At 43.5% G+C, this 24,410-nt stretch overlaps 1 protein-coding gene across 1 annotated transcript in view; it reads right to left on the reverse strand.

The window, feature by feature from the left end:
• The window catches only part of URB1 (URB1 ribosome biogenesis factor), a 783,310-nt gene that overhangs the window by 709,292 nt on the left and 49,608 nt on the right, over positions 1-24,410 (reverse strand). Inside the window, exons 3-5 of the mRNA XM_086933991.1 lie at positions 15,516-15,667; positions 11,432-11,564; positions 1,358-1,454 (exon numbers count right to left, since the gene is read on the reverse strand). Coding sequence (XP_086790117.1) covers positions 1,358-1,454; positions 11,432-11,564; positions 15,516-15,667 — 382 coding nt within the window. The remainder of the gene's footprint in view (positions 1-1,357; positions 1,455-11,431; positions 11,565-15,515; positions 15,668-24,410) is intronic.

Here is a 24,410-nt window from a genome sequence, read left to right on the forward strand (position 1 = left end):
AATCGCTGATGTGATATTCTGATCCAGTGAATGTAAGTAAATTCCTTCTCTTCGCGGCAGATGGAATGGTGGAGATCAGATCAGATTAATACATTCTTCCAAACACCAAACAATTTCTGAATCCATCTCTGGATCTGTGTATATAAATGGTGCTGCTTGGTTAATGCCTTAATTTTGTTTCACTATGTAAAATGGAGGATATTTAGTAAATGCTACAGTCAAGAACATCTTAGAAGCAGCCTCTATTAGTCCTGGAACCAGAGGAAGAGATGACTTTGCTAAAGCATGTTACTTGATGATGATTGATTTTCTATTGCCTTCCAATATCTCACTCATCACTTTGATTAGGAGTAGAAGTGAGAACAAATAAGGACAGACAATGAGGCGAGGGAAGAAGAGAAGACGAGTGAAAATTGGGGAGGATGAAGAAAGCAGACAGATAGGAGTGGAAATAAGAATGTCCTAAAATTGATGCTGTAATCAAGTGCCAGTATTAGGGTATATTCATCCTCTGTCCACACTCTATGTACAATTTAGCACCTTTAATTTTTCTCATTCATTATACCCTCTAAAAATGCCACATTACTAATCCCTGACTCAAGTTCAGGAGGGATGAAATATTAAGAAAAAGTGAAGGAGGACAATAGGACAATCGGGGAGAACATGACAACTAAGTGTGTGGAATAAAGGAATTCCTTATGAGTGACCTGTACAATAGGCTGTACTTTACTTAGCCCCGATACTGTGGGTACTGATAACCTTGGTGGGAGGGGAAAATCCAGGTCAGTATGAGGTGGACCCCGATGGTCAACTAAGAACTGAGAAATTACTAGAGGAATCAGTAATTATGGGTCCATTCCTCCTGGACATCCTAATGTTTGCTCAGACTTTCATTCCAAGTTTTTTGCAGCTTACAGATGTAAAACATTCCAGGTGAAAGAAAAAAAAAGTAATTCTGATTGGGTCAGTAACTGCAGCTACCCACCCAATTAGAATTAGGAGGCCACCGTAGTGTGAGGGATGAGGGAGAGCGCGGGGAGTCATAGATGAAGGGGGTGAGTGAGAGATGGAGAATAGGAAGGGTGAGGGTGTGAAGGACATAAGGAAAAAAAGGAGTTGGACAGATGGATACAGAGTGAGAGAAGACGGGATAAATAAGAAGCATAGAGGATGAAGATACTCTGAAGCGTACTTCAAATTAATTCTTGTGGACTTCAAATGTCAACGCACCCTTCACTAAGAGGTTGTGTTGATTTTCATTCTTAGAACACAATTAGAAAGACTCATGCTTGCATCTTATTTTCTCATAATGCTTTGAGAGTACTGACATTTTAAACGTAAAATTTGCACCACGTACCTTTCAGATCCAGCAGCTGCTCTATGGTTGTGCGATCACCAGCGATGAGGAAAGAAACTGCAAACTGAATATATGCCATTCGAACATCCGGCCGCCCCTATGAGGAAAGTAAAGCAAGTAAATGAATGCACTATCAACCTGTATTACTTTTATTGCTTGTAAACAGAAAGAAAGCTAGTTCGCATTCAGAAGGATCCAGATCAGTCAGTTCAAAGGTCATCTGGTTTCCAGTTCCCCGTGAAGTCTCGGATTCTATTGTTATTGCCAAGTCACGTATTATTGTGCATCTTTTCAAGTGGTAAAGTTGAATTAAATGGTAATCAGCACAATACCAACAAGATTACAATTAATCAGGGGCTGTGGAGCTCTTGCCACTTTCTTGCACATCCTTTGGGACTGCCCGGTGATCGCCTCCTACTGGAGAAGAGTGCACCGCGTTATGGAGGAGGTGACTGGCGTGGCTGCTCACGCTGAAGCCCGTCGATGCCTTCTGAACGTGTGGGAGCCTTCCGATCACAACGTGGCGCAGACTAGGTGGGTTACCCTTGGGAACATGGTAGCCAAGAGGGACATAGCCCAGAGGTGGGGTGCGTCTGAGGCCCCCCTGCTGGTACAGTGGAAGGCCAACATGGACTGGTGCATGTTCAGGGAGAAGACATTCTATGTGGCCAGAGGGAGACCTCGAACTTGGACTAAAATTTGGGGAGCATGGAATGAGTACAGGGGAGATGTGTGCTTACCGCCTGAATCAGTCAGCCTGCATGATAATATGTCTCCCTAGCCTGTGACGCCAACTGAGCTCTATTGTACTGTATTCTCCTGTCACCTTCCCCCTCCCTCCTCCTTCCCATTCTGCAACCTATCCTTGATGCGCGTTTCCCTGCCTTTTTCCCCTACCCATCCCCGACACCCGGCGTCACACTATTCCCACTGCCACTTTCGCGCCCGCGGGCGCCTTGTTGTTGTATTCATCTTAATATAAAATTGACCTTCGATGACTATGTCCTAATTGTTTGACACTATTTCTTTCCTGTTATTTCTGCTGCCTTGCCTCCGGGATGTCAGGCTGAATAGCTGTGTGTTCTGATTTCAATAAAGGTTTTCAAAAATTTAAAAAAAAAAAAAGATTACAATTAATCAAAATACTGCCTATAAAAGGCAAGTCGCACCTGAATATCCCACACCCTCGTATTTCAAACACATGGCAATTACTACTCTCTCTCTATCAGAATTACACATTGTTCTTGTATCTTCCCCAGGGTGCTCTCTGACATTTATTGGAGGCCCTTAAAGCCATCCAAGAACCACTGACTCCCAAATCCTCCATTACTATCTTGTACAAGGTCAGAAACAACATAACGATACACCAACACGGAATCCAACTTCGTTCTGACCACGTGCAAGTCAAGCCTGTTGACCACATCCTCCCCTTCTGATCACTGCCACACTTCCGTTCCCAACACCAACCCATCCCAACCAGGCCCTCATATGCAGCACTAACCAATCCCCAACCAAACCATTCTGGCAAAATATCCCACTGACTCGCCATTCCCTTGGATCATGTCAAATACTGAGCACATCATAACTCATGTGGCACCCCTGTTGATCACACTTTGGTAAGCTGATGCTCTCCTGCAGGCTGAAGCAGGCAGCAAGACCACTATACAAAATAAAACTTAACACAATTAACATTAAAAGTATGCATGTGTATAATGGGACATTGATCACAAGGTACGCAAGACTATGGAGGGTGGTGGAAACACTACAGACAGCGGGTAGAATTGAAAGCCTTTGGAAAACCGTATGCAGCAAGTGAAAGAAAATGCAATGTTTTACTTTGCACCTTGGTTGATTTAATGGATCCAAAAATAAAGCATGCCCTCTTTTCTCCAAAATGTCATGCTTTACAAGCCGAATGGGTTCACAAAATGAAAGACAACCAAGGTTGGCAAAATGTTTACCAATTCAATTTAGGCTAAAATAAATGTGCATCTTTATTAGGAAAACCTGGCTCAATTGACATAGCTAAGAGTAAGGTAAAATATTATTTTAAAGACCATACTTTTTTACCGAGGGCTATAGCTAGGATCCCAGTTTTAGTTTGAAAACAAAGCCTGAATGAATTACACCAGAGAAAATGCAGTGTATTCTTTTAAAACCTTTGACTGAAGCTACATAATGTGGCTAAATAAAGGAAGAGCGGGCTCCATGTTTTTCTGCAACTCTAGAGTCAAGCACATCCTTTCATATGTACAAGCCAGATGTTATGCAGAATCTTCATTCCATTTGTAACAAGCCACCAACTTCTTAGCTCTCGAGCCTGACCTCATACAACCTTAGATGAATTCCAGCTTCCCTCAAACAAATAAGATCTCGTCTAAGGAAAAAGATTTTAAAAAGAAAACTTCTTGGTATATTGATGTGACAACAGAGACATCCTGCGCATGTGTATTTGGAATATTTGATGATCTACAGATGCCAGCTGTCCTGTCTGGGACTTCAAAGACGAAGCAGTCCTTCAATGCTACTCATGTCTTAAAATCTCTGGTACTATTTTGGCAACGAGGCCAGTATTAGCTATAAAATCCTAAGCCCCTCCATTTAAAATAAATTGTTATCTAGCAACTATAGTTGTAGAGATCCTACTTAAAAATTGAAAAAGTGTATAGGGTCTTATAGTCGAAATATATGCCAAAGGTAAGCCATGGAGACAGATGTTTGCTCTCTGTTTAATTATGCATAATTTTCTTGAGAATGAGTTAGAGATTGGGATGTGAATGCTATAGGTGACTTGGTCCCGTCTGGGTAGACATTTGTTTTTCTTAAAATTTACAAAAAAGAAAACAGCATGGCGAAGTAAAAAAAAAAAGGCAAGTTAGGAGAATGATGAAAACTTCCTTGTAAACACTGAAGAGTAGTACAGGCGGTGCTTCCAGAGAGGACTGCAGAAAACTGAAGTAATCGAAATGGAGAATTTGACGCTCAACACCAGTGCTGTGTTTTGAACGGCACACAACCACAATTGCATAAAAGGCTAGCTACAAACAGCCAATCCTATCTCCGTTTAAAGAAGTGGAAGTATAATTTGGACTTGCAATAAATGGCAGAGACATGGAACACTTTCCGTCACGTTCATGCCCGGGACTTTACGAACAGCTTACAGAGGATCAGATCTTGCAGACTCAAAACGGTAAGAAGTCTTGTACTCACAATTTTTTAGCACCTTGCTGCATGCTATGCCTTGTCTAATGCATCGCTTCCTTACTGCCAGAGCTGCTCAAGCACTGCCATCCCCATAGGGAGCTTGAGAGGTGCCACAAGGGTTGCAATTAGGATGGTAGACGACTTGCAAAAGCAAAGTTCCAGAACTTCACCTAGTGTACAGTATACCCAACTTGGGCTTCCTCAAGGTAGAGCAGATACCATCAGTTCCCAAAGGAGGGCAGCGTTTGGACTTGTAAAATGCACTTTGCAAAGATAGTTATCAGCTCATTCAGAGTTACTGGAGTATCTCAACCCAAAATGTAGCAGAGTTTCTTCCTGTAAACCCAGTTCCTGTTTCAAGCATATAAAAGGCAGCGCTTAGAAATGTCTGATGCTTCACAATACATTTAATTCCCCGATTTATCACTGCACTCGACACCCTCTCGTTATTCATATTTTGTCTACCTTTTTAACTTGCCCGGTTGGATTTTTCCTTTGTGAATTCTTCTTCTTTGATCTGTTGCTTTCAGATTGCGGTTTCAATGCTCGTTTCCACAAGCAGTTGGGATTCCCTTATGATCATCTTTCTTAGGATCTATTGCTTTGCTTGGCTCTTTTCTTCTTTTCAATGTCAGGAGCAGATGAGTGCAAATATTATTTAAATCAATAATCAGGAATAACACAATTGCCAAAAAGAAGATTTTTCCCTCGAAGTGGGGTTTCTTCATCCTAGATGCGATCCTATAAAGGGCCCAGCGAGCAGTCATCTTTTCACATACATTATTCTGTGCAGTTTGGTGGTGCGGGTGGGAGGAGTCCTTTCCTTAGATAATCTAGTAGGGCTCCCGACAGTCTTTGACACTTAATACAGGTGTCCAACAGAAACAGACAAGGGCAAGAGAAGAAAATTGATCATCTTCAGGTGGCAGAATAGGAGGTACAAAGGAGGCACATTAATCATATAAGTGAGCATCAACAGAATAAACAGCTTACACAATGACCAGGAGCAGAAATATAAGTGTAGGACAGTGGAGTGTGGTGCTGTATGCATCATGAGAAGGGAAGGGTAGCAAGTCTCCCATGTAGAAAAGTAGGTCAAATAATCAGAGAATTCGAGATCGCATGTAAAAAGTCCCCAACAAAATAGCAGACCTCTAAAATGCAGTAGTAAAAATAAAAAAGTAATGACTTGCATATTTTACTATAATTTTATTTTTTAAGTATCAAAACAAACAAATAATTCTTCCTGCTGAATCTTAGTTCCATCTTGTTTTGTTGTGGTGTTTTTATCTTACAATTGCCCTAACCCACTTTTCCTACAGTCATGATGCATTTTTGTTTTTTTTATTCAGTATTTCCAGAGATTACCATGTACAACTCTCTCGTCCTCTTCAAGTTAATTATGCCTCGTTTTCTCCATTACTTTTTAAAGTGCCTGTTCTCCTCAGAAGTCTCATTCCGGATGTTTGCTTCCTTTGCCAACCTCCTTTCATGCCCTGCCATGACCTAGGCATATTTAAAAAAGCAATTTAGGTGTGGTGGGGTACCTCATCTTGAGCTGGACACAACACAAGACCCAAGTTGCGGCGAAGTACATGATAATGAAATAGTAATTTAGGTTAGCAGTAGGTTTCCAGCTTGAAAAAGAAGTTTTATCGATTCACATGCTGCGCATTATTCTGCCATCAAGTGTTTGTATCTGTAGTTTCCCCTTGTAGTCTTTTTATTTTCCTTTGGGCGTCATTTGGTGGTATGTCCTTCCCCTTGTAACATCAGCTGTATGCCCTGAAAGCCCCTGTGCACTGTTGCTATCTTTAGATTCCTTTTCCTTTTTTTTTGCAACTCCTTCCTCAGGCTTCCTGTCTACTATTTGAGTCCCTCCAATTTGTTACGTTTAAGGCACCTCCTTTCTAGGGAGGTGAGATGGTCATATGTGAATACAGAAAACATTCTAAGCTGCAAATCTACTCCCAGAGGTAAGTAACAATTTCGTTTTGCAGCATGAATCTTTTCTGAATTCACTTTGCTGTGCATTGATTTTGTAGCTGCATTCTTCTCCTTTGAATGGCTGGGTTAAAATGAAGGACTGCAAGCAAATAGGTGTTTCATTACCATCTGTCTAAACTGTGTGCCTCTCCCGACTTGAAACTCTACACACCAGTATTTGGTAAATTTATGTATGGTATTGCTGCTAGATTATATATATATATATATATATATATATATATATATATATATATATATATATATATATATATATATATATATATATATATATATATATATATATATATATATATATATATATATATATATATATATATATATATATATATATATATAATCTAGCAGCAATATATATATATATATATATATATATATATATATATATATATATATATATATATATATATATATATATATCAGGAATACCGCTTTCGTATTGCGCTGCAACGAGTCTCGCCAGCCAACAAATGAAACTCGGACACGGACCAAATGGACTCTTGCTTTTCCTTTTATTGCAGAGGTACTGTCAAATATATATATATATATTTTGTTAATGAAAACGTTTGCGAGAAAGGCAAATGTCCCCCCCTTTCTTTCTTCCTTGTACAGTTCACCCTTAGTTTCTCCTATAGTGCCACTGATGTTTTATGGTGGGATGTACAAAATGTCTCTATTATCCTTTTTGCGGTGGACCTCTTGGACACAGGTGAAGCTCTGTTCACTGGTGCAAATGTAAGCCGCCTTCCTTTTCTGATCAGCTTTATTTTCTGAAGTAAGTACATGACTGCCTTCTATACATCTAATGTGTGTAATGCCCATTCTACACGTGTCCTCAGCTGCTGGTACATCCCGGGCAGCTGAACAGAATATTTAACGTGGAAGTGAGCGAAGACATAGGGGAGGAAACTGTGCGGTTATTCTCATAACCATACCGTTCCTTGTGAATCTGTAAGTAGGGTTCCTCTGTTGTTGGCGCTTGCATTTCGCTGACCTTGTATAGTAATGTGATGGCTACTAAGAAAGTGGTCTTTAATATTCAGTGTTTAGAGTTCTGCCTTATGCATTGGCTCAAAAGGTACGTTTGTTAGCTGTGTGAGCATTACGTTTAGATTTCACGTGGGCATAGGCGCTATCCTCTTCGCTTCCTCTAGGATTTGCTTTATGACCAGCGTAGTGAAGAAACTTCACCATATATGCCCCCACTAGTGTATGCCACAATGGATGCCAAGTGGGCTCATCTGGAAGGTTGATACAGTATTTAATGACAGTAGTGTCCTGTGTGTTCATACCCCCCTGTTGCACATTCCTGTTGCACCACTGAAGATATGTTTCACTTCGCAGTGTAGCAATTTCTTGCACTCAGTGTTCTCGCCTTCCTTAGGACCTCAATGCTTCTCTATGAGAGACCCAGGTTCTCCAATTCTAAGCCTTCAGTAGCTACGCCTCAAGGATGAGGCTGCCTGGCTCGAGGTGAAAGACTTGTTTCTCCTGCATGGTCAGCAAGTCTTGAGAGTGTGGTAATTTTATTACTGGCCCGTGTGAGACCCCCAATCAGGCTGAGTACCATGTCTGTCTTGCAGATTAGAGTCATGGGTGACTGTTTGCACTTGTTGATAACCATTGGTAGAAAGTTATTTGGATAAAAAAAACAAATGCAAGTTTTACTGACCAGTCAACAGATTATGGGGGTACCATGATGCAAAATCTTGGCATTTCGAGTTTCTGGTGCTGCAAGCAGGTCTGTATCTGATGTGCCCATTCTTTGAAACATCCCTTGTAGTACTTGCTTTTCAGCTTCCGTTCAAGAATGACACTTGTGTCTGCTTAGGCTGTCTGCCTCCAAGATTTATATTACTGGTATGTGCACTGCCACTAGGGTTGTGTATTTTAGATGGTCCATCTCCAGATGTCTTGGGCGAGTTTGGAAATCACATAGGATGTATCCTCCTGCGTGTTAAGGCAGATTATGGTGGTTGTTGGACTGTATGGATTTTAACCTTTTCCCCTTTACCTGGGCATTAACGGCCTTCAGTGCAAGGAAGACATTCTTAAGTTCTAACACAGTTATGTGCTTTACAGGGTACACAGGACACCACAGCCCCCTGATGTTCAGATTTGCCTGTGTAGGTTGCATCCATGTGAAAGTCACTGAGAGAGTTGCAAATTTGAATGGTCTTCCTATAGTGAGGTTTTCCAGGTTCTACAGCTTTATCTTCTTTTACATCCCCTGAGAAACAACTACTGGATGCTCTTGATTCCTCGTGGCCGGTGACGATTGCTCTGTAATCAGTCCTGGATGGGGCGCATGTTTAACTTGGCATGAGGAATGACCCTGATCTGCTTTCGGTATTATATAGTATCCTTATTGTACCCACTTGTTGATCTCTCTTTTGGGGACCTTTTCTAGAGCTTGCTTTCACAAGTGTTCTTGTACTTGTGCTGCCAGTGAGAAAATCACTCCCTGCTGTGCTTGTTTTCTCTAGATGGCCCGGATGGTTTTATTTTGTTCAGTTCAATACAATATCCATGTTGTAAGATGTTGAGTATCTACTTGCCTGAGCTGAGGAACCCCTTTATTCTACCCTCAGTTGTGTTGTATGTTGGAAGGGGGAGTTGAGTGAGTCACTTTGCTTAGAATCCCGAGCCATTCAGGGTCTGTCCTGTTCCCCTTGCTTTGCCATGAAAAGGCTGCGGTAGTGTTGAAGAGTACTGCCACTGGAGAGCTGCTCCTTGTGAACTTCCTGGTTGGCTTAATGGCGCCTAAACGATCCTTAGCTGAAACCCAGCCCTGCTCAACAGTCTCCTAGTTGGCGTTGTACATTTTATAAAGGTCCCTTGAAACTGCAAGACACTCATTGCTTTTTTTGTCCCATCGTCTCTTAATCTTCTGCAGCGCCTCATCCACTGCCAGTCCAAACAGGTGCTTTCCTGTGAAACACTTTTATAAAAGAGGCATGCACTTCTGGCTTGAAACTAGAGACTCAGGTGTTCCTTACAATGTTGTCCATCTACACATCTGTCTCCCTGCAGTGTCTGTTGCATCTTGGGACGATTTTAGGCATATGTTAGATACCATCTTTCCTTCCTGTATGACTGTATTGGCCCTCTTTAAACTTTTGTGGGAGGTGCTGCATCTTCTTCAATCTACTCCTATTGCTTGTGGCAATAGCAGTTCAGTGTGCTGGAGTTTGCAATCCTCCACTAGGTGGCTGGTGCACTCTATTTCCACCTTATTGCTCTCTTTATCTGGGATTGGTCCCACGGATGTAGAGTTGATGCCTCTCTTCATGGCTGCAGTTGCAATTACCAAGTCAGCCACTCCATTGCCCGTGATAAACAATCTGGTCTGTGAGGAGGGTTTATATTTGTTATAGACCCATGGTGTCACTGGAGAGGTGTGGTGCCGCGGCCAGGGTGACTGACGCTGGAATCTGGGGATCACGGTTCGATCCCCGGCTCCGGCGGCAGGTTAGCCCAGCACCATGACTCTGGGCAATAGCTTGCTTAATCTTCCCGACGGCCCCCAGCGCCTAGAGACCCTTACGGGTGATTGTTCGCGCTTTACAAATGTGGATTATTATTATTACTATTATTCAATGGCGCAGATTCTCAATAGGTATCCTTCCTTGGGTCAAGGATGCTAGGGATCACCTGGAGATACAAATTCCTTTTCTGGGATGGCATGAGAGCTTCTGGAAGGAACCAGGACTTTGCTTGTTCCTCCTCAAGTTGCACTCAGTAGGGATCTGCTGCCCGTTCTGTTATGAAAATGTCCACCTCTAGCTCATCTGGCCGTAATGACCCCATGGGATAAGAGTTCACTCTCTCCCTTGGAGAGTCAGCATTGAGGTCTTGCCACTCCTCATTTGTCTCCTGTTCCTCGAAGGTGAAGTCTTCATCTTCACAGAGGAACTCTGCCTGTTCCTCCTCATGTGGTTCCCGCGTATTTGGAGGTCTGTGCTCCTCTTACTCTTCAAACACCTTTAACAATTTGTCACAAACACTTTTTCTACAACAAAGCTGCCATTTTTGCCTCAAATCAATGCATCTTTCACTCAACGTCGAGCACCTGTTCCTCCGCATAGTGTTGATTTACTAGTCAGCATCTGAGTTTCCTTATCCATCACCTCACTTTCCCACAACCTCTCACAATCTCCTTTCGGAGTCAAACCCATCTCAGAGGGTTTGTTTCATGCAATGTCCTTGGTCTTGGACCCATGGGGCTCATCATGATTTATCCCCCTTTGGTCATCAAGTGCTTTGACGCTGGAGGGTTCTTCTGGAACTTCGAGTTCATTTTTGTTGGCTCCATCCCAGTGCATGTCATAATGTTAACAGTTTGCATTTCTTGAGCCCACCACACTTCAATGTCTTCCCTGTTACTTTGAGTCTCTTAAGATCAATGACCCTTTCTTCGGTCTCAGAGCCCTCTCTTTGCGGAAACTTGGTTTCCTCTGAGTTCTTCTCCTGAACGCTGGACAGGCCGATGTCCTTGAGTGAAGTCTGCTTCTACTACAACTACATCATGGCGTAATGAACTCATCTTTGCTTCTCCTCACCTGAACATTTTTGGCTCAAATTCAACACACGCTATACAGCCCTCTGTGCTATAATCTTTTGTTAGCCACAACTTGCAAACTTCATGGGTATCCTTTTGTGCAAACTTGTGAAGAAACCTTGGACATAATCTAATCTCTCCCAACGCTTCTGGACATCTAGATGCACATTCTGCACCTGCCTGGTGGGTCTTAAGACATGCATGTCATTTGCAGAGGCGAAGCCATACACTTTCACACATCCATAAACATTACATTCCATCTACAAAAAAACATAAATCACTTTATGATGCTGTTCAGTACCCACCTGTTTATCCCTTTTTTTCAATAATCCACTCAAGTATTTGTTATGGAAATCAAACTGGCTAAAAAAATCTCTTGCAGAATCTGGACCTTGAGTCACCATTGCCGACATCAGGTTAAGGCAAGCACGAGCCATCCTATTCAAACAACAAGAAGAACAAGTTGTGTGTACAGGTTTGGTTCACTGGAAATAACAAGCCTAAAAACATGCTAGCAAAGCACGTTCCCAGAATTAGTTTTTAAAGTGTATATGCAGCCACATGTTTATGCACATTTTGCCAAAGGATATGAAATATTTGGGGGTGGGTTGGGGCGGGAACGTTGACCACACATGTACAACATAAAGAACCTGAAGAGTTCAAAACAACGCAGCATCAATAAAAAAAATGCATATGGGACATTAAACTGAATTACCTAGTTTGGATCTATAAGAAAGCCAAGGGTATTAAACCTGTACTAATTAAGCAAGTACAAGTGTGCTGGTTATAATTATGACCAAGGCTAAAATTAACCTAGTGGTTTAGTTTTAAGAGGTCAGAGGTCTGTCGCTAAATCACAACTAGTGTCTACTTAACTCCAATGGAAAGTCTGTAGTGAAGCCTTAATAGATGCAATTGTGGGCTGCCTCGAACAATAATTATATCCAAGACGAAACTGTATTCACAAATCTGTTTATGTACTGAATAATGCATCCCAATTGATAGATTATAGGGATATCACATACAATTAAGGGGTTCTGTGTCACATTAAGCAGGAGGCCACCGACATTAAACAATTGCATCTGAGGTGACGTATTATATTCTTCGAAACGCACTTTATAGGGATGCATTATATAAAACACCAAGAAGGCAATGGTATTCTGCGTAGAAAGCAGTCAGCAAGTGCATTGATGCAAGGAAAAAAGTTGCAACAGGCAGGCTTCTGTTTTTGAACGTTGTCTGTGAGCGCAACGTGGTTATTTGTCCACAGACAGAACGATTTGTGTGCGTAGTTTATTCTTCAATGTAAACCACACTAAGAGCACACAGCAGCCCTGAAAGTTCTGGTAATGAGCTGGCATTAGATTGGGAGGCAGGAGATCAAGTATAAAAGTGCAGTGAGGGTCGACACTATGGTTTAAGAGAGAGAGGCTTAACAAGTCTCTTTCAGGTCCTTAAAAATGACATTTTGAATTACAGGGCATTTTGAGTCAGCAGTGGTGGTCAAAAGTGACAGCACGATCGGTATAGTCACCAGAGGCCAAAAACAAAGTCCTCAAAAACAGACGGTGTCTCGTCAGGCAATATCTTCAGGAGCGACTACGGAATGCCATATCTAGGTACCCCAACATATATGGCTGGACTGCAACTACCTTACTGCTAGAACCCCCATGATTTTTTAATTTTTGTCTTTATCCGCTACAGTGCTCTGAAGTGGCATATGTGACTTGGTGCTCTTTTAAAAGATCTATACGTAAAATAAAAGGCACAGGTGCAGGCAACCACTGATAGCTAAGACCACACGGTGTCAATTGATAAGTTGAACGTCGAAAAACCTTCACTTATTAATGCCAAGTCAATTTGCTCTGTTAAAGCAACACAACCCCCTGAATGACAATCCACAGCACCTAACAGTTCGCTCATAAATGGAAGAAAACTGAAAAGTTGGCACTGCAGCCAGGAAAAGAGCAGCGTGAATGGGTAGAAAGAAGGGTGATGTACTTACGGGACATATTTAGTAAACTAGCTCAGGCAGTGCCCGCTACAAAGATCTGTGAATAACCTGCAGGTCACATGTCTGAATTCAAACAGGGGGTTGACAATCTTTATATATGTATACATTTGAAATGTATATTTTAAGAGAAAATATTAGCGGTGGGAGGACAACAGAGGAGCAAGAGGGGAAAAACAAAGTGGAGCAGGCCAGCGGCACAAGGGAGAGACCACCAAAGGTGGTGGGTTCATACATTTAAGAATCGTGCCCCTATAGCAAAGCCAATGAGTAATGCAAACAAATTGAAGTAAGTGCATCAGATAGGTCTTCATTTTAATTTGCACTCCAATCATGTTCCCAAAAGTTTGTAAAATTAAACTAAGAAGCACTGAGGAGCTAGTGAGAGCACAGTGTTGCTTCCTCTGGAGCATGGGCCCGGTGTGGCGGCTGGCAAACAAAGCAGAGCACTCCACATCCCTATGGGAATGTTGGTGACCAGGGATATGTGTACTTAACCGATATCTTGAGAAAAGAAGGGGCCTGTGCAACCAGGTGACAGCAAAGCAAAATGGGAGTGAGAAACAGTGGTACCCCAATACCACGTTCGAAAGCTCTGATCATAATGGCACACCTTGGGTGAGAGAGATAGGCAGTGGCTCAAAACAGTATGGGTACTTTTTACTGAAATGAACAAGTTGATTCCTGCTCAAAAAACGACTAGTCTTAAGCAAGTCTGGTCTAAGCAGTTTGCGGTAATACTTTGGATAACATTGTGCTTTTGTTTTGGCATTGTTAACCAAATGATGATCTCTTGAGCAACTTCTTCTGTGATATAAAGAAACTCATTGATGACGGAGGGCTATGGGAAGGCTGGTTTTAATTATGGTAGTGCATCATAACATGCACTATCACTGTCTTGGGGCTGAAACTGAATTAACGGCGTGAAAACCAACCCTAAAAAAACTCCCAACAGAGATCATGGGGACAGACATATTTTGAAGGCTTTCCTACTCTTCAAGAAGGGTCTATGTGTAGAAATATAGAGTGTTGGCCCACAAACTAGCTACAGCAATAGAGAAAACTAACCCATTCCTTACTGGTCAAGTTGCTGAAATATGCGCCAATTTCAAAGAGGTCTACACTGGGCTAATTAACACCCAAATCAAATAACTGCTGCCACACCTCTGTTGGCAGCAATGGAGACAAACGTTGGCAGGCTTTATAAAGAGACCAACAAACCCATACGTGCAATGCTGATTGCAGCTGTGTGATTAAATGCAGGAATTAATCTACTAGTATTGGCAATCGTGCAGCTAGCTACTAGAAAGAGCTTATTCAAAGACTTAAAAAGGCTCCTGAAGATTTCATCACTGACTTACTGTTAACCATGAATTAATACAAAAACGATCTTCACATAGAAGAAACTAACATGTGAACAAACACGTTTCCGAATTGTAATTGACGTGCAATTAAATTAACACTGTGAGAAAAGTTTGATTGAGTTTACTTGGCAATGCACTTAACAGTATGTTACAAATGCACAACAAAGAAAATGTCTAATCGTAAAAAACAGAATAAGTGCATTGGAGAGACTAATCATAGCTAGAAGGCAGGAAGATCATAGATACATTTCTGGTAACACTGATCCCAAAGTACAATGTGAAGTACACAAGGAGGAAACTGGTTTCTTAGCAGGTGCAGCTAGAAAAAGTAAAAAAATGTTGATACTATTCCCATCGCAAACATATCACCACAAGTGTATCTGGCCTGAAGTTTTTGTGGTCTCATCGAATACACAAATTATATAATACAGCACAACAGTATGGGTAGAAACACCCAACTCAAAGAAACTGAGGGATCAAAAAGGGAAATAGGATTATGTAAACAGAACGAAATAAGAAAACACATATAATGACCACAAAAATGTTCATATTGCACTGTGCTACGTTGTGAGCCCATGCCAATGGAATACTTTGAGGGTCATTGGGAGGGAGGCTGATGCAGGACATCAACTATAAACCAGCAGGTGCCCAGCTCTGCCCCAATGCTGAATTCCCTCCTCATTTAGCCATGGCACAGCTGCTGAGTTGTCAATGATAGACCAGCAGCAGCCTTCATAAATTGACAAGCCTGGGCTGCGCCTCAGAGACCTTTAAGTCTTCAAAGATCTATCCTTCAAGGCTTCAAGTATCCCCACAGGCTGGGATAAAACTCCCAGCATGTCAGGATGATGAATTTCCTTTCTCTGAAAGAAAAAAAAATGCCGGCATAACATTTTCACTGAAAGTACTCCCTACAAGCCGGTGGAGCACCTTTGGTGAAAAGACCCCCATGAAGCAAGCAGGGATAGCAATATGTGGTGGACAAGCTGCAAAACTCACAAGGATGACACTTACCTGTGACTTTCAGAGTACAAAGAAGAATAAAGCAATTTCATGTAAGCATTAACTATCTTTTTGACTATGTTCATTCCCACCACACTGAAGTGTGAAAGATCGCTTGCTGTCCGCAACAAAATGACTTCCAAGGCTTGGAATATTAATAGCATCTGAAAGGTAAAAGGCGTCTATTAATGATACTAGTTTTCTTTTTTTCAAAGGCATAATTATGGAGATTTACAAATTTTATAATATATTTTGCAAATAACACATATATATCTTTATTGTGTAACTCTCTTAACATAGGAAGAATTGATTAATTCATCATCAATTTAAGTGGCGTGCTAAGCTAATCAATGTCTGAATAAACATGGCACAAAGCCAACGAAGAGAAGCAAATAACACACATCAATCACTGACAGCAAACTTGAGCTCAACAGGACTTGCAAACTGCTTCGAGGAGCACCACTGAGGATGGTGACGTAATGACAGATCTTGCATTGAAGAGTAATGCTAAGCAGAGGATTGTAAGAGTTTGCCGATAATCGAGTGTCCCAGTTGAACGATTTTTGCGAGACTTGTTTATCCATTCAAGGAGTCAGGTACTACTTGTTTCACTGCATATCTCAGGACTGGTGTGGGCTAGAGGTCAACTGCTTTCGGTGGGAGCTGTAATGGGGCAATCTGGACATTCTTCAAAGTCAGGTTCTTGCACAGAGTTGGTCGAGAAGAAGAGTTCCTGGTATTGTGAAAATCATACATACACTTACAGTTAGGGCACTGCTGCTTCTGTTCCCATGGCTGCTGAGGGAGAGCACAGCTAGTATTTGTATCTACGTCTGGCTTTCTTCCATTTCTATTTAATAATTTTGGACTCCATTTTAGTGTCTGTCAACCACCTCTTCTTGAAAGGACAAAACGTTGACCTCAGCAGGAAAATGTCTGGCAGTCGCACACAAAACTCAGCGCTTGCCCATGTGGCTACTGGTGTGAGGATGAACTTCCAAGCCATGCCACACGCACATCCATGGCCATTCCTGATGTTGAGCCTGAGAACTTCCTCAGCAGGCTGGTCATTAGGGAAGAGGGGCAAGTCAGCCTGAAGAGTATAAGGAGCGTGGAAGGATAGCCATTATTTCAGTAGTTGAAAGTATTTTGAGGTCCTTGTAATTTCTTTTGTAACTAAACAACAAAAGAGAAACGGCGGGGTCTGCTGTCCTGCTTTTTCTTGAATACAGTAAGGTCGCTCGGAGGTCTACAGATATTGTTTTGCAACCGGCTCGATAGCCAAGGGATGTGTGAGGTAGGTGGGAGGATGAGAGGCTGTGTGCCTGTTAATGTTTAATTTTCATAAAAAAGCAAGGCAGCTGGTGTTACTAAATCTTTGCATCACATGGGTAATACGAATTGTATTTTATTTTTCAATATATGAATTGTTGAAGGTTTGATTGGTAGTCATATTTTTATCCACCATCTTCTCTCTGAGAAAAATGATGGGGCAGAGGCGAGAGAGCACTGTGCAGTCGTTTATGAGTTTGTTTCTCATCTTCAATTACAAACTAAGTAAAGGTTTCAGCTACTGCCTCTAACTCCCAGTACTGAGTTAGCAATTCCATAATGAGGAGGTCCCGTTGGGGGCGTGGCCAGCAGGCTAAGATGGCGGACGCATTCTTCTGAAGCTCTGTGTCCCTAACCCTCCATCTGGCATGTATCCTGCTAAGCTGTGATCTTACCCATCCTACCTGCCAGAAGAAGTGAATACCATCCCGCCCTTCCCCCTGCTGATACGATGGATGAATCAAGCATTCGTCCCTTGGTGGGAGGCGGAGAACTGGTGGCCGGGGCCTGCTTTAGCCTGGGCGCACCTCACGCTGGCTCCGTGAGCAGAGTGGGCTATGGTCCTAGTAGATGGCGATCGCCGCAGTGTAGCTGGGCGGCACGTAACAGCAGGCTCTACCACATGAGAAGATTGTTGAACTGTTGCAGCCCTGCGCAGAAGTTGCAGCCGTTACAGCCATAGTGGCCTGGTAAAAGAGGCGCAGAACTGCAAGATCTGCGGGTGAGCCCCCGCTGCCGGACTGGCTAGAGGAAAATGCAGTGGATGCGAACACCAGGGAGCATATATCACCCCGCCCGCAGATGCCCCTTCAAAAGAGACACAGCATCCGGAGGACGATTGATAGCCGGCTGGTCTGCGGTATGCAGAGGTCTTCCTGCTCCCTGCCAGTCTCTGTACGTGCCGTTTACTGCCTGGTGGGGGGCCCTGTTCTGGCTGATCGGGCCACACACTGGGCGGAAACTGAAGCCTCCAGCCCCCTGGAGGGAGAAGCTCAAGGAGTTGCCTGGAGCAGATCGCTGCAGTGATGTGAACCCTCCTCCCCACCCCCAATTCAGTGTCTCCTGCCTTGCGCAGGCCCGGGGTTCTTATCTGGCCCATGCCGCTTGACGTGGGTGGGGAGGATCTGTGCCTTACTCTTCACTAGGAGGGGGAGGGGGAGACGGCCCGACTTAACCAGGGCCCCCTGGATGAACTGTGTTCCAGCGCCTGGAGTGCGATAGACATCCCCGCTGGGCTCACAACCGGGCCTACGAGACGCAAAAGAGACGGAGCATCCGGAGGATGGATGACGTCCCGGCTGGGCTCAGACTCCGTGTCTGAGGTACACAGAGGTCACCCTGCTGCCTACTGGCCACTGCCCGTGCTGCCTACTGCCGGGTGGGAGGCCTCCTACTCATTTACCTACCTAAACCAGACAGGGACCCCACTGAACTAGGGTCATACTGCCCGATTGCCCTGTTGAACACGGATTATAAAATCCTAGCTAAGATTCTGGCTGACCAAGTGGCTCGGTTGGTGCCAACTCTGGTATATACTGACTTGAACAGCTTTGTTTAGTTTCGCAACACATCGCTAAACCCGAGACGCTTCTTCGGAGTATCCCCTTACTCAATTTGACAATGGCCACACTCTAGATGCCTGGTCTTAGGCCTTGAGAAAGCCTTCAACTCTTTGGAGTGGGACTACTTGTTTGGGATCCTTCACAAATATGGAGTCACGGTTAGATTTCTCAGTCTGGTCCGGCTACTCTACACACAGCCAAAGACACGGTATAGATTGGCTGCTGCATCTACACGCCCATACCCATATGCCATGGGACCCAGGACAGATATCCACTGTCCCCGCTGCTTTTTGCTCTAGCAGTAGTGCCATTTGTGGCAGCTATCCCGGCAGGAGCTATCGACCTGACTAGAAGCTGGAGTCCAATCGCTGGGAGACCTATATCAAGACAAAGCCCTACTCCCCCGTGGCACACTAACAGAGTTGAACAACTTGCCCACTGGCCAATTCCTACTGTATCATTACCTCCATGCAGCCCTGGGGGGTAGGTGGGTGACAAGACCATGGAACTTGCCACATACTTGACCATACAGCACTTGCATATCAGGGGACGGGTAGACATCTCACTAAGTGGTCTGCTGATTTGATGCATCAGCATACAGAGGCATCACTAACACCACTTAGGCAATGCTGGGAAGCGGACAAAAGTCATCCTTTCAGCGACAAGGAGTGGGCCGAGGCGCTGAGTAGTCCCACTTATATCCTATGCAAAGTTTGCTTCCACCTAATCCAACAATACGTCCTCCAAAGAACATACCTCACCCCAGCCAAAATAAACACATTTTTCAACCAATTAGATGCAGCATGCCCTAGGTGCCAGGTCCTGGATGCTGATCTTCTCCACCTGATCATATAGAGAGAGAGGGAAATCAACTGACCCCCAAGGCTGACCCCAAGGACCTCAAGAACTTCCGGCCCATCTCCCTGCTTCCATTCCCGGCGAAGGTCATCAAAAAGACAGTCAACTGACCCACTACCTTGAGGAGAACAGCGTCCGGGACCCGTCCCAGTCCGGGTTCCGAAGCAACCACAGTACCGAAACTGTCCTCATCACCACCATTGACATCAGGGCCCTGCTAGACAACGGAGAAACAGCGGCCCTCATCCTCCTGGCCCGGTCAGCCGCCTTCGACACGGTCTGCCACTGCACCCTACGCCCACGCCTCCAGAACGCTGGGATCCAAGAGAAAGCCCTGGACTGGACCACATCCTTCCTCTCCGGCAGAACCCAGAGCGCCCGCCTCCCCCCTTTCCGCTCCGAAGCCACAGAGATCATCTGCGGCGTACCCCAGGGCTCATCCCTCAGCCCAACACTGTTCAACATCTACATGGCACCACTCGCCCACGTCGCCCAACTGCATGACCTCAACATCATTTCTACGCCGAAGACACCCAGCTGATCTTCTCCCTCACCAAGGACCCCCACATCCCAAAACCAACCTCCACAAAGGAATTAAAGCAGTCGCCGAGTGGATGAAGAACAGCCAACTGAAGCTAAACTCGGACAAGACGCAAGTCCTCATCCTCGGATCCACCCCCTCGGCCTGGGACGACTCCTGGTGGCCAACCGCACTGGGAACAGCTCCAACACCCACCGACCACACACGCAACCTAGGGTTCATCCTTGACTCTACCCTCTCCATGACAAAGCAGGTAAACGGAGTCTTGTCCTCCTGCTTCAACATCCTCCGCATGCTCTGCAAGATCTACAGGTGGATTCCCAATGAAAAAAGAAGAACGGTCACCCAGGCCCTCGTCAGCAGCAGGTTGGACTACGGAAATGCCCTCTACGCAGGAGCCTCGGCCAAACTCCTGAAACGACCTGGACGCCTCTGCACGCCTGATCCTCGACATCCCTGGCCACAGCCACATCACACCCCACCTAAGAGACCTGCACTGGCTCCCAGTCAACAAGAGGATCACCTTCAAGTTCCTCACCCACAATGCACTCCACAACACCGGACCAGCAATTCTGCTCCGCTGACCTCGCCACAGTCCCCCGCATCCGAAAAAGAGACCTCTGGTGGCAGATCGTTATCCCACCTCGCCGCCAAGACCTGGAACACCCTCCCCATCCCCCTACGGCAGACCCAGAACCTGCTGACCTTCAGAAGACTCCTCAAGACCTGGCTATTCGAGCAGTAGCAGCATCCCCCCCCCCCCAGCACCTTGAGACCCTCACGACTAAGAAGTGTGCTATACAAATGTTCTGGTTGATTGGTCTGCCGGCATGGAGTCATCACCCCTAGAGCGGGCTAGAATTGTGGCGTTGGGCACCGAAGACACCCTGGGCCTTTGCAAGAACCCTATCGCAGCAAAGTGGTATACCATCCTGCATGACTTTCAGGGGGTACAACTGGGTACTGAACAGGTATATCCCCCTGCCTACCCAGTGAACTTAATGGTTGTCAACGCTTAGCCTACTCTGGAGGTGTCTGGAGATCGATCGTGGGTGGGAGGTAGCGGAGGCCTTTACTTCCGTCTGTCCCCTTCCCTTCATGACACTAGAGTCCACGGGCCTACCTGCCATGACAGTTGACACCGTAGGTGGAGACCAGGCAACACTTCAAATGAGCCATGCCCCCTAGATATTTGTTCTTATTTGCCTATACCCGATCACTTCATTTCATAAGTAACCGTATAGTGAGCCAGTTTATCTCACTAGGGACGGCAGTAGAGGCACACTCTTCACTTGTACACAGTGTGGATGCATTAAGATGGCTGCTCCTCTGTTTGCGCAGGTCAACCCTGGCTGGCCCCTTCCTCTATAATAGAAATACCTTATGTACTTAGCTGATTGTCGTGTGTAAAACATTAATGGCTGCACTGGCTGTCTATTTATTAAGTGTGCATTTGTTCACCCCTTCAAACACCCGCACGTAGTGGGATGAGAACATATACTGGAGACGCCAAATAATGTAGACAAAACAGAAATGAAGAGGGGTGGGTTGATGTCCGGGAGGAAAGTATCGCTATATTGCTTAGCTCTTTTTATGCTGTTTCCTTTGCTGAGTTATGCTGTTTATTTCATCATATATAGATGCCTCATTGATCGAAATTTAATGTATGTAACGCACAATCAGCCGTTAAAGACAATATGTAATTGGTGACATGCAAAGATGCCTTTGCCTATGTAACCTTCTGATGTAACCAACTAACTACACCCTACCCAGAGATACATGCTGGAAGTACAGTTCATATAGCACAGAAGCAATACATGTTATGCAATATTATGTAGGTAACTATGTAATCTGTGTATCGAAAAGTAACAGAATGAGGATGTCCCGTTAACGCATATGCAATACAAGTAAAAACGTAATTTGTCAGAAGCTGATATACTAACAGACGCAGTTATGTCGTTATAGAATAGGCCTGGAGCCCTATTTGATCATAAAGGTAATAAATCTGAGCTTATATATGACTCTAGAAACATTATCAGATTAACAAACACCAATATAGGAGTAGGAGTCAGAAATACAGAATGCAGTCCCAGAGGAGTAATGGAATGACATCTCGTTTAGAGCAGACAAATTCTTCATCATAAAGAAAACACTTGGGTAGTGTGTTAAAGCTGGTATTTCCCCAAATCTAGACCAATTCAAATATAAGAAGGCTACCTAAAATATTAATGGAGGGAATGAGGACAAGAAAATGATATATATGGTAGTGGTAACCATGTGGAATATCCAAAATCGGGAAAGAGGTCCAGGCCCTAATTATAAAGTGCAAAGCTACCATTAAACTGAGAGCTGGTAGATGTATTGCTTGGACCGTAAATTATTATATTTAATCAATGAACTCCGATATGGGAAAGCAATCAGACTTATTCTTGTGACTGCATAAATGTAGATCCCCAGATTGGATAAGAATGATTTGCGCAGCTCCCAGCAGGGGAAAGCGTCCCCAATTGCAGTCTTCGAATTTTTCAATAAACTTTAAACCATTTGTAAATATTTTCCAAGAATCCATTTTCATTCATCTTTTTTCATTTCTGTCAATTACTTTCATCAGTAAACTGGACAAAGTGGTTTACAGTATGTTTTTGGGTTTTGTGCCATAGAGTGGACCAGGTTTAGAAAATTCTTGCAACGAACAGATCTCAGCTTTAAGATTTACTATACTATTTATATAATTTTAAACCTAGAGATGGGCACCAATTTAAAGACCCACTCTATTGGCAAGATGGCGCAATGAGTTAAGCACTCATTGCTGACATTTGCTGTTACTTGCATGTAATGAATTAGGAAAGGCTAGCTGGGGCTCCCTCCCTTCTAAAGTCGTTTAATAGAGCATCCACAAATTGAGTGGTAGTAAAAGTAGTTATTTATAGTGAGCCAAAGATGCATTATAAAGTAATCTCTCAAAACAAGTTATTATTACCAATCGCTTAAGTTTTATACCTTAATACATCAATAACTACCGAGAACAAGCAGGCTTACGTTCTGGAACGCCATTCTCAAAATTATTTGTAATTGGCTGCAATACGAGTCCTCCGTTACGTTCATGCTCAGGGCATGTTCCTATAGGTTCAAAGGTTATGTTTGGGTACTCACAAAGTGTAAGGATCAAGAAAGCATCATGGCCCCCAACACTTCGGGAAACAAGAACAAGTTATCCCATATAACTACATATGGATCCACCAACGTTTTGATTCTTTGCCTGGACTACTGGGGTGATTCTATGACCCAAATACTAGTGGTGATTGGGGTTCCCAAGTTCAAGTGTCAGAAAACAGAAGGCTTTGCCCACTTGTGTGAGCATGTGGGCAAAGTGAAGCAATAGTAGTTTTCTGTAAGAGGTTGAAAGGGTATGCAACGAAATGGTGCGAGTAAATGTGGGGATGACAATGGCGAAACCTAAAAGAACAAAGTGCCATGAAAATAACAAAACTAGGAAAAATTAGGCAATGCTAGGCATCCAAGATAGAAGAGATGCTTTCTGGTCTATTAGCCCTCTTTTGGAGGCAATTTGATGCTGCCTGTATTTGTTGCTGATATTTCAAGAAACAACGCAGTCATACAAAGAAAGATGTGGTTTTTGTAGTCCAGGTATATGAAAATGAGATTTATGGAGAAAAGTTAAATTGGGAGCAAGTTACTGAGGAGTTTCAAAGACAAGCTAGAATGGACAACATGATATATAACCAACCTATGAGGGGAAACAGCCTGTGATAATGCACAATACGAATAACTATGATGGTACATTCACAGACTACTTCATCAGTGCATACTGAAGAAGAGTATGTGAACTAGAGCCCAAAACGGTGACCCCATTGTCCATATGTGATAACTGAAGTAAATGCAAGGAATTATAGAATCATTTTCACAATTTAGATTGCAAGACTTAGCGAATCTGATATAGTTCTATTACAGCAATTTTAGTGTTCTTAATGTGAAGACTACATCCTACTTGAATTATTAACTCAACATGCTGTTTCATCGAATGGTCTCGTAGAAACTGCATTTTACAAACAGCATGAGAAATAAGAAGCAGTTTATGTTTAATTCTTTAAAACATGTACATACCTTAATGCAAGTCAGCAACAAAAAATGTGTTATATCCTTTTTATTTATTTCTGAATTCGCTTAAAACAGGGCTCAGCTCTATTTTTCATACCAGTTCTTGTGGGAGAATAGAAAAGTGGAAGAATGTCGAATCACTCCATTGCTATTTGGGCCAAGAATTTTTCTTGTATGTCTGTATCATCACTGAGCAAGGCTTGACTGTAACAATTTCGCTATGTGTTAGATGAGGTGTGGTTCTGCGGTGTGTTAAATGGTTTTCATAAAGGTTCAGAAATCAGTATTTACGGGAAGCGCAGAAACTATAAGTTACATGACTTTGTTTGCCACAAACCGGCTTAGTCAATGAGGCACCATTTTCAGTGGTAGTTTCACACAGCTACGAGTGTCTCTGCACTTGGCAAAATGGATTTAAAAAGTCTTCAAAAGGAATCCAATAGTCCAAGATTATATTATGATGCTGAGAATCACTAAGGTTACTGAGAAGTTAAC

The sequence above is a fragment of the Lissotriton vulgaris genome, chromosome 8 (assembly GCF_964263255.1).
Source record: "Lissotriton vulgaris chromosome 8, aLisVul1.2, whole genome shotgun sequence".
Classification (NCBI taxonomy): Eukaryota; Metazoa; Chordata; class Amphibia; order Caudata; family Salamandridae; genus Lissotriton; species Lissotriton vulgaris.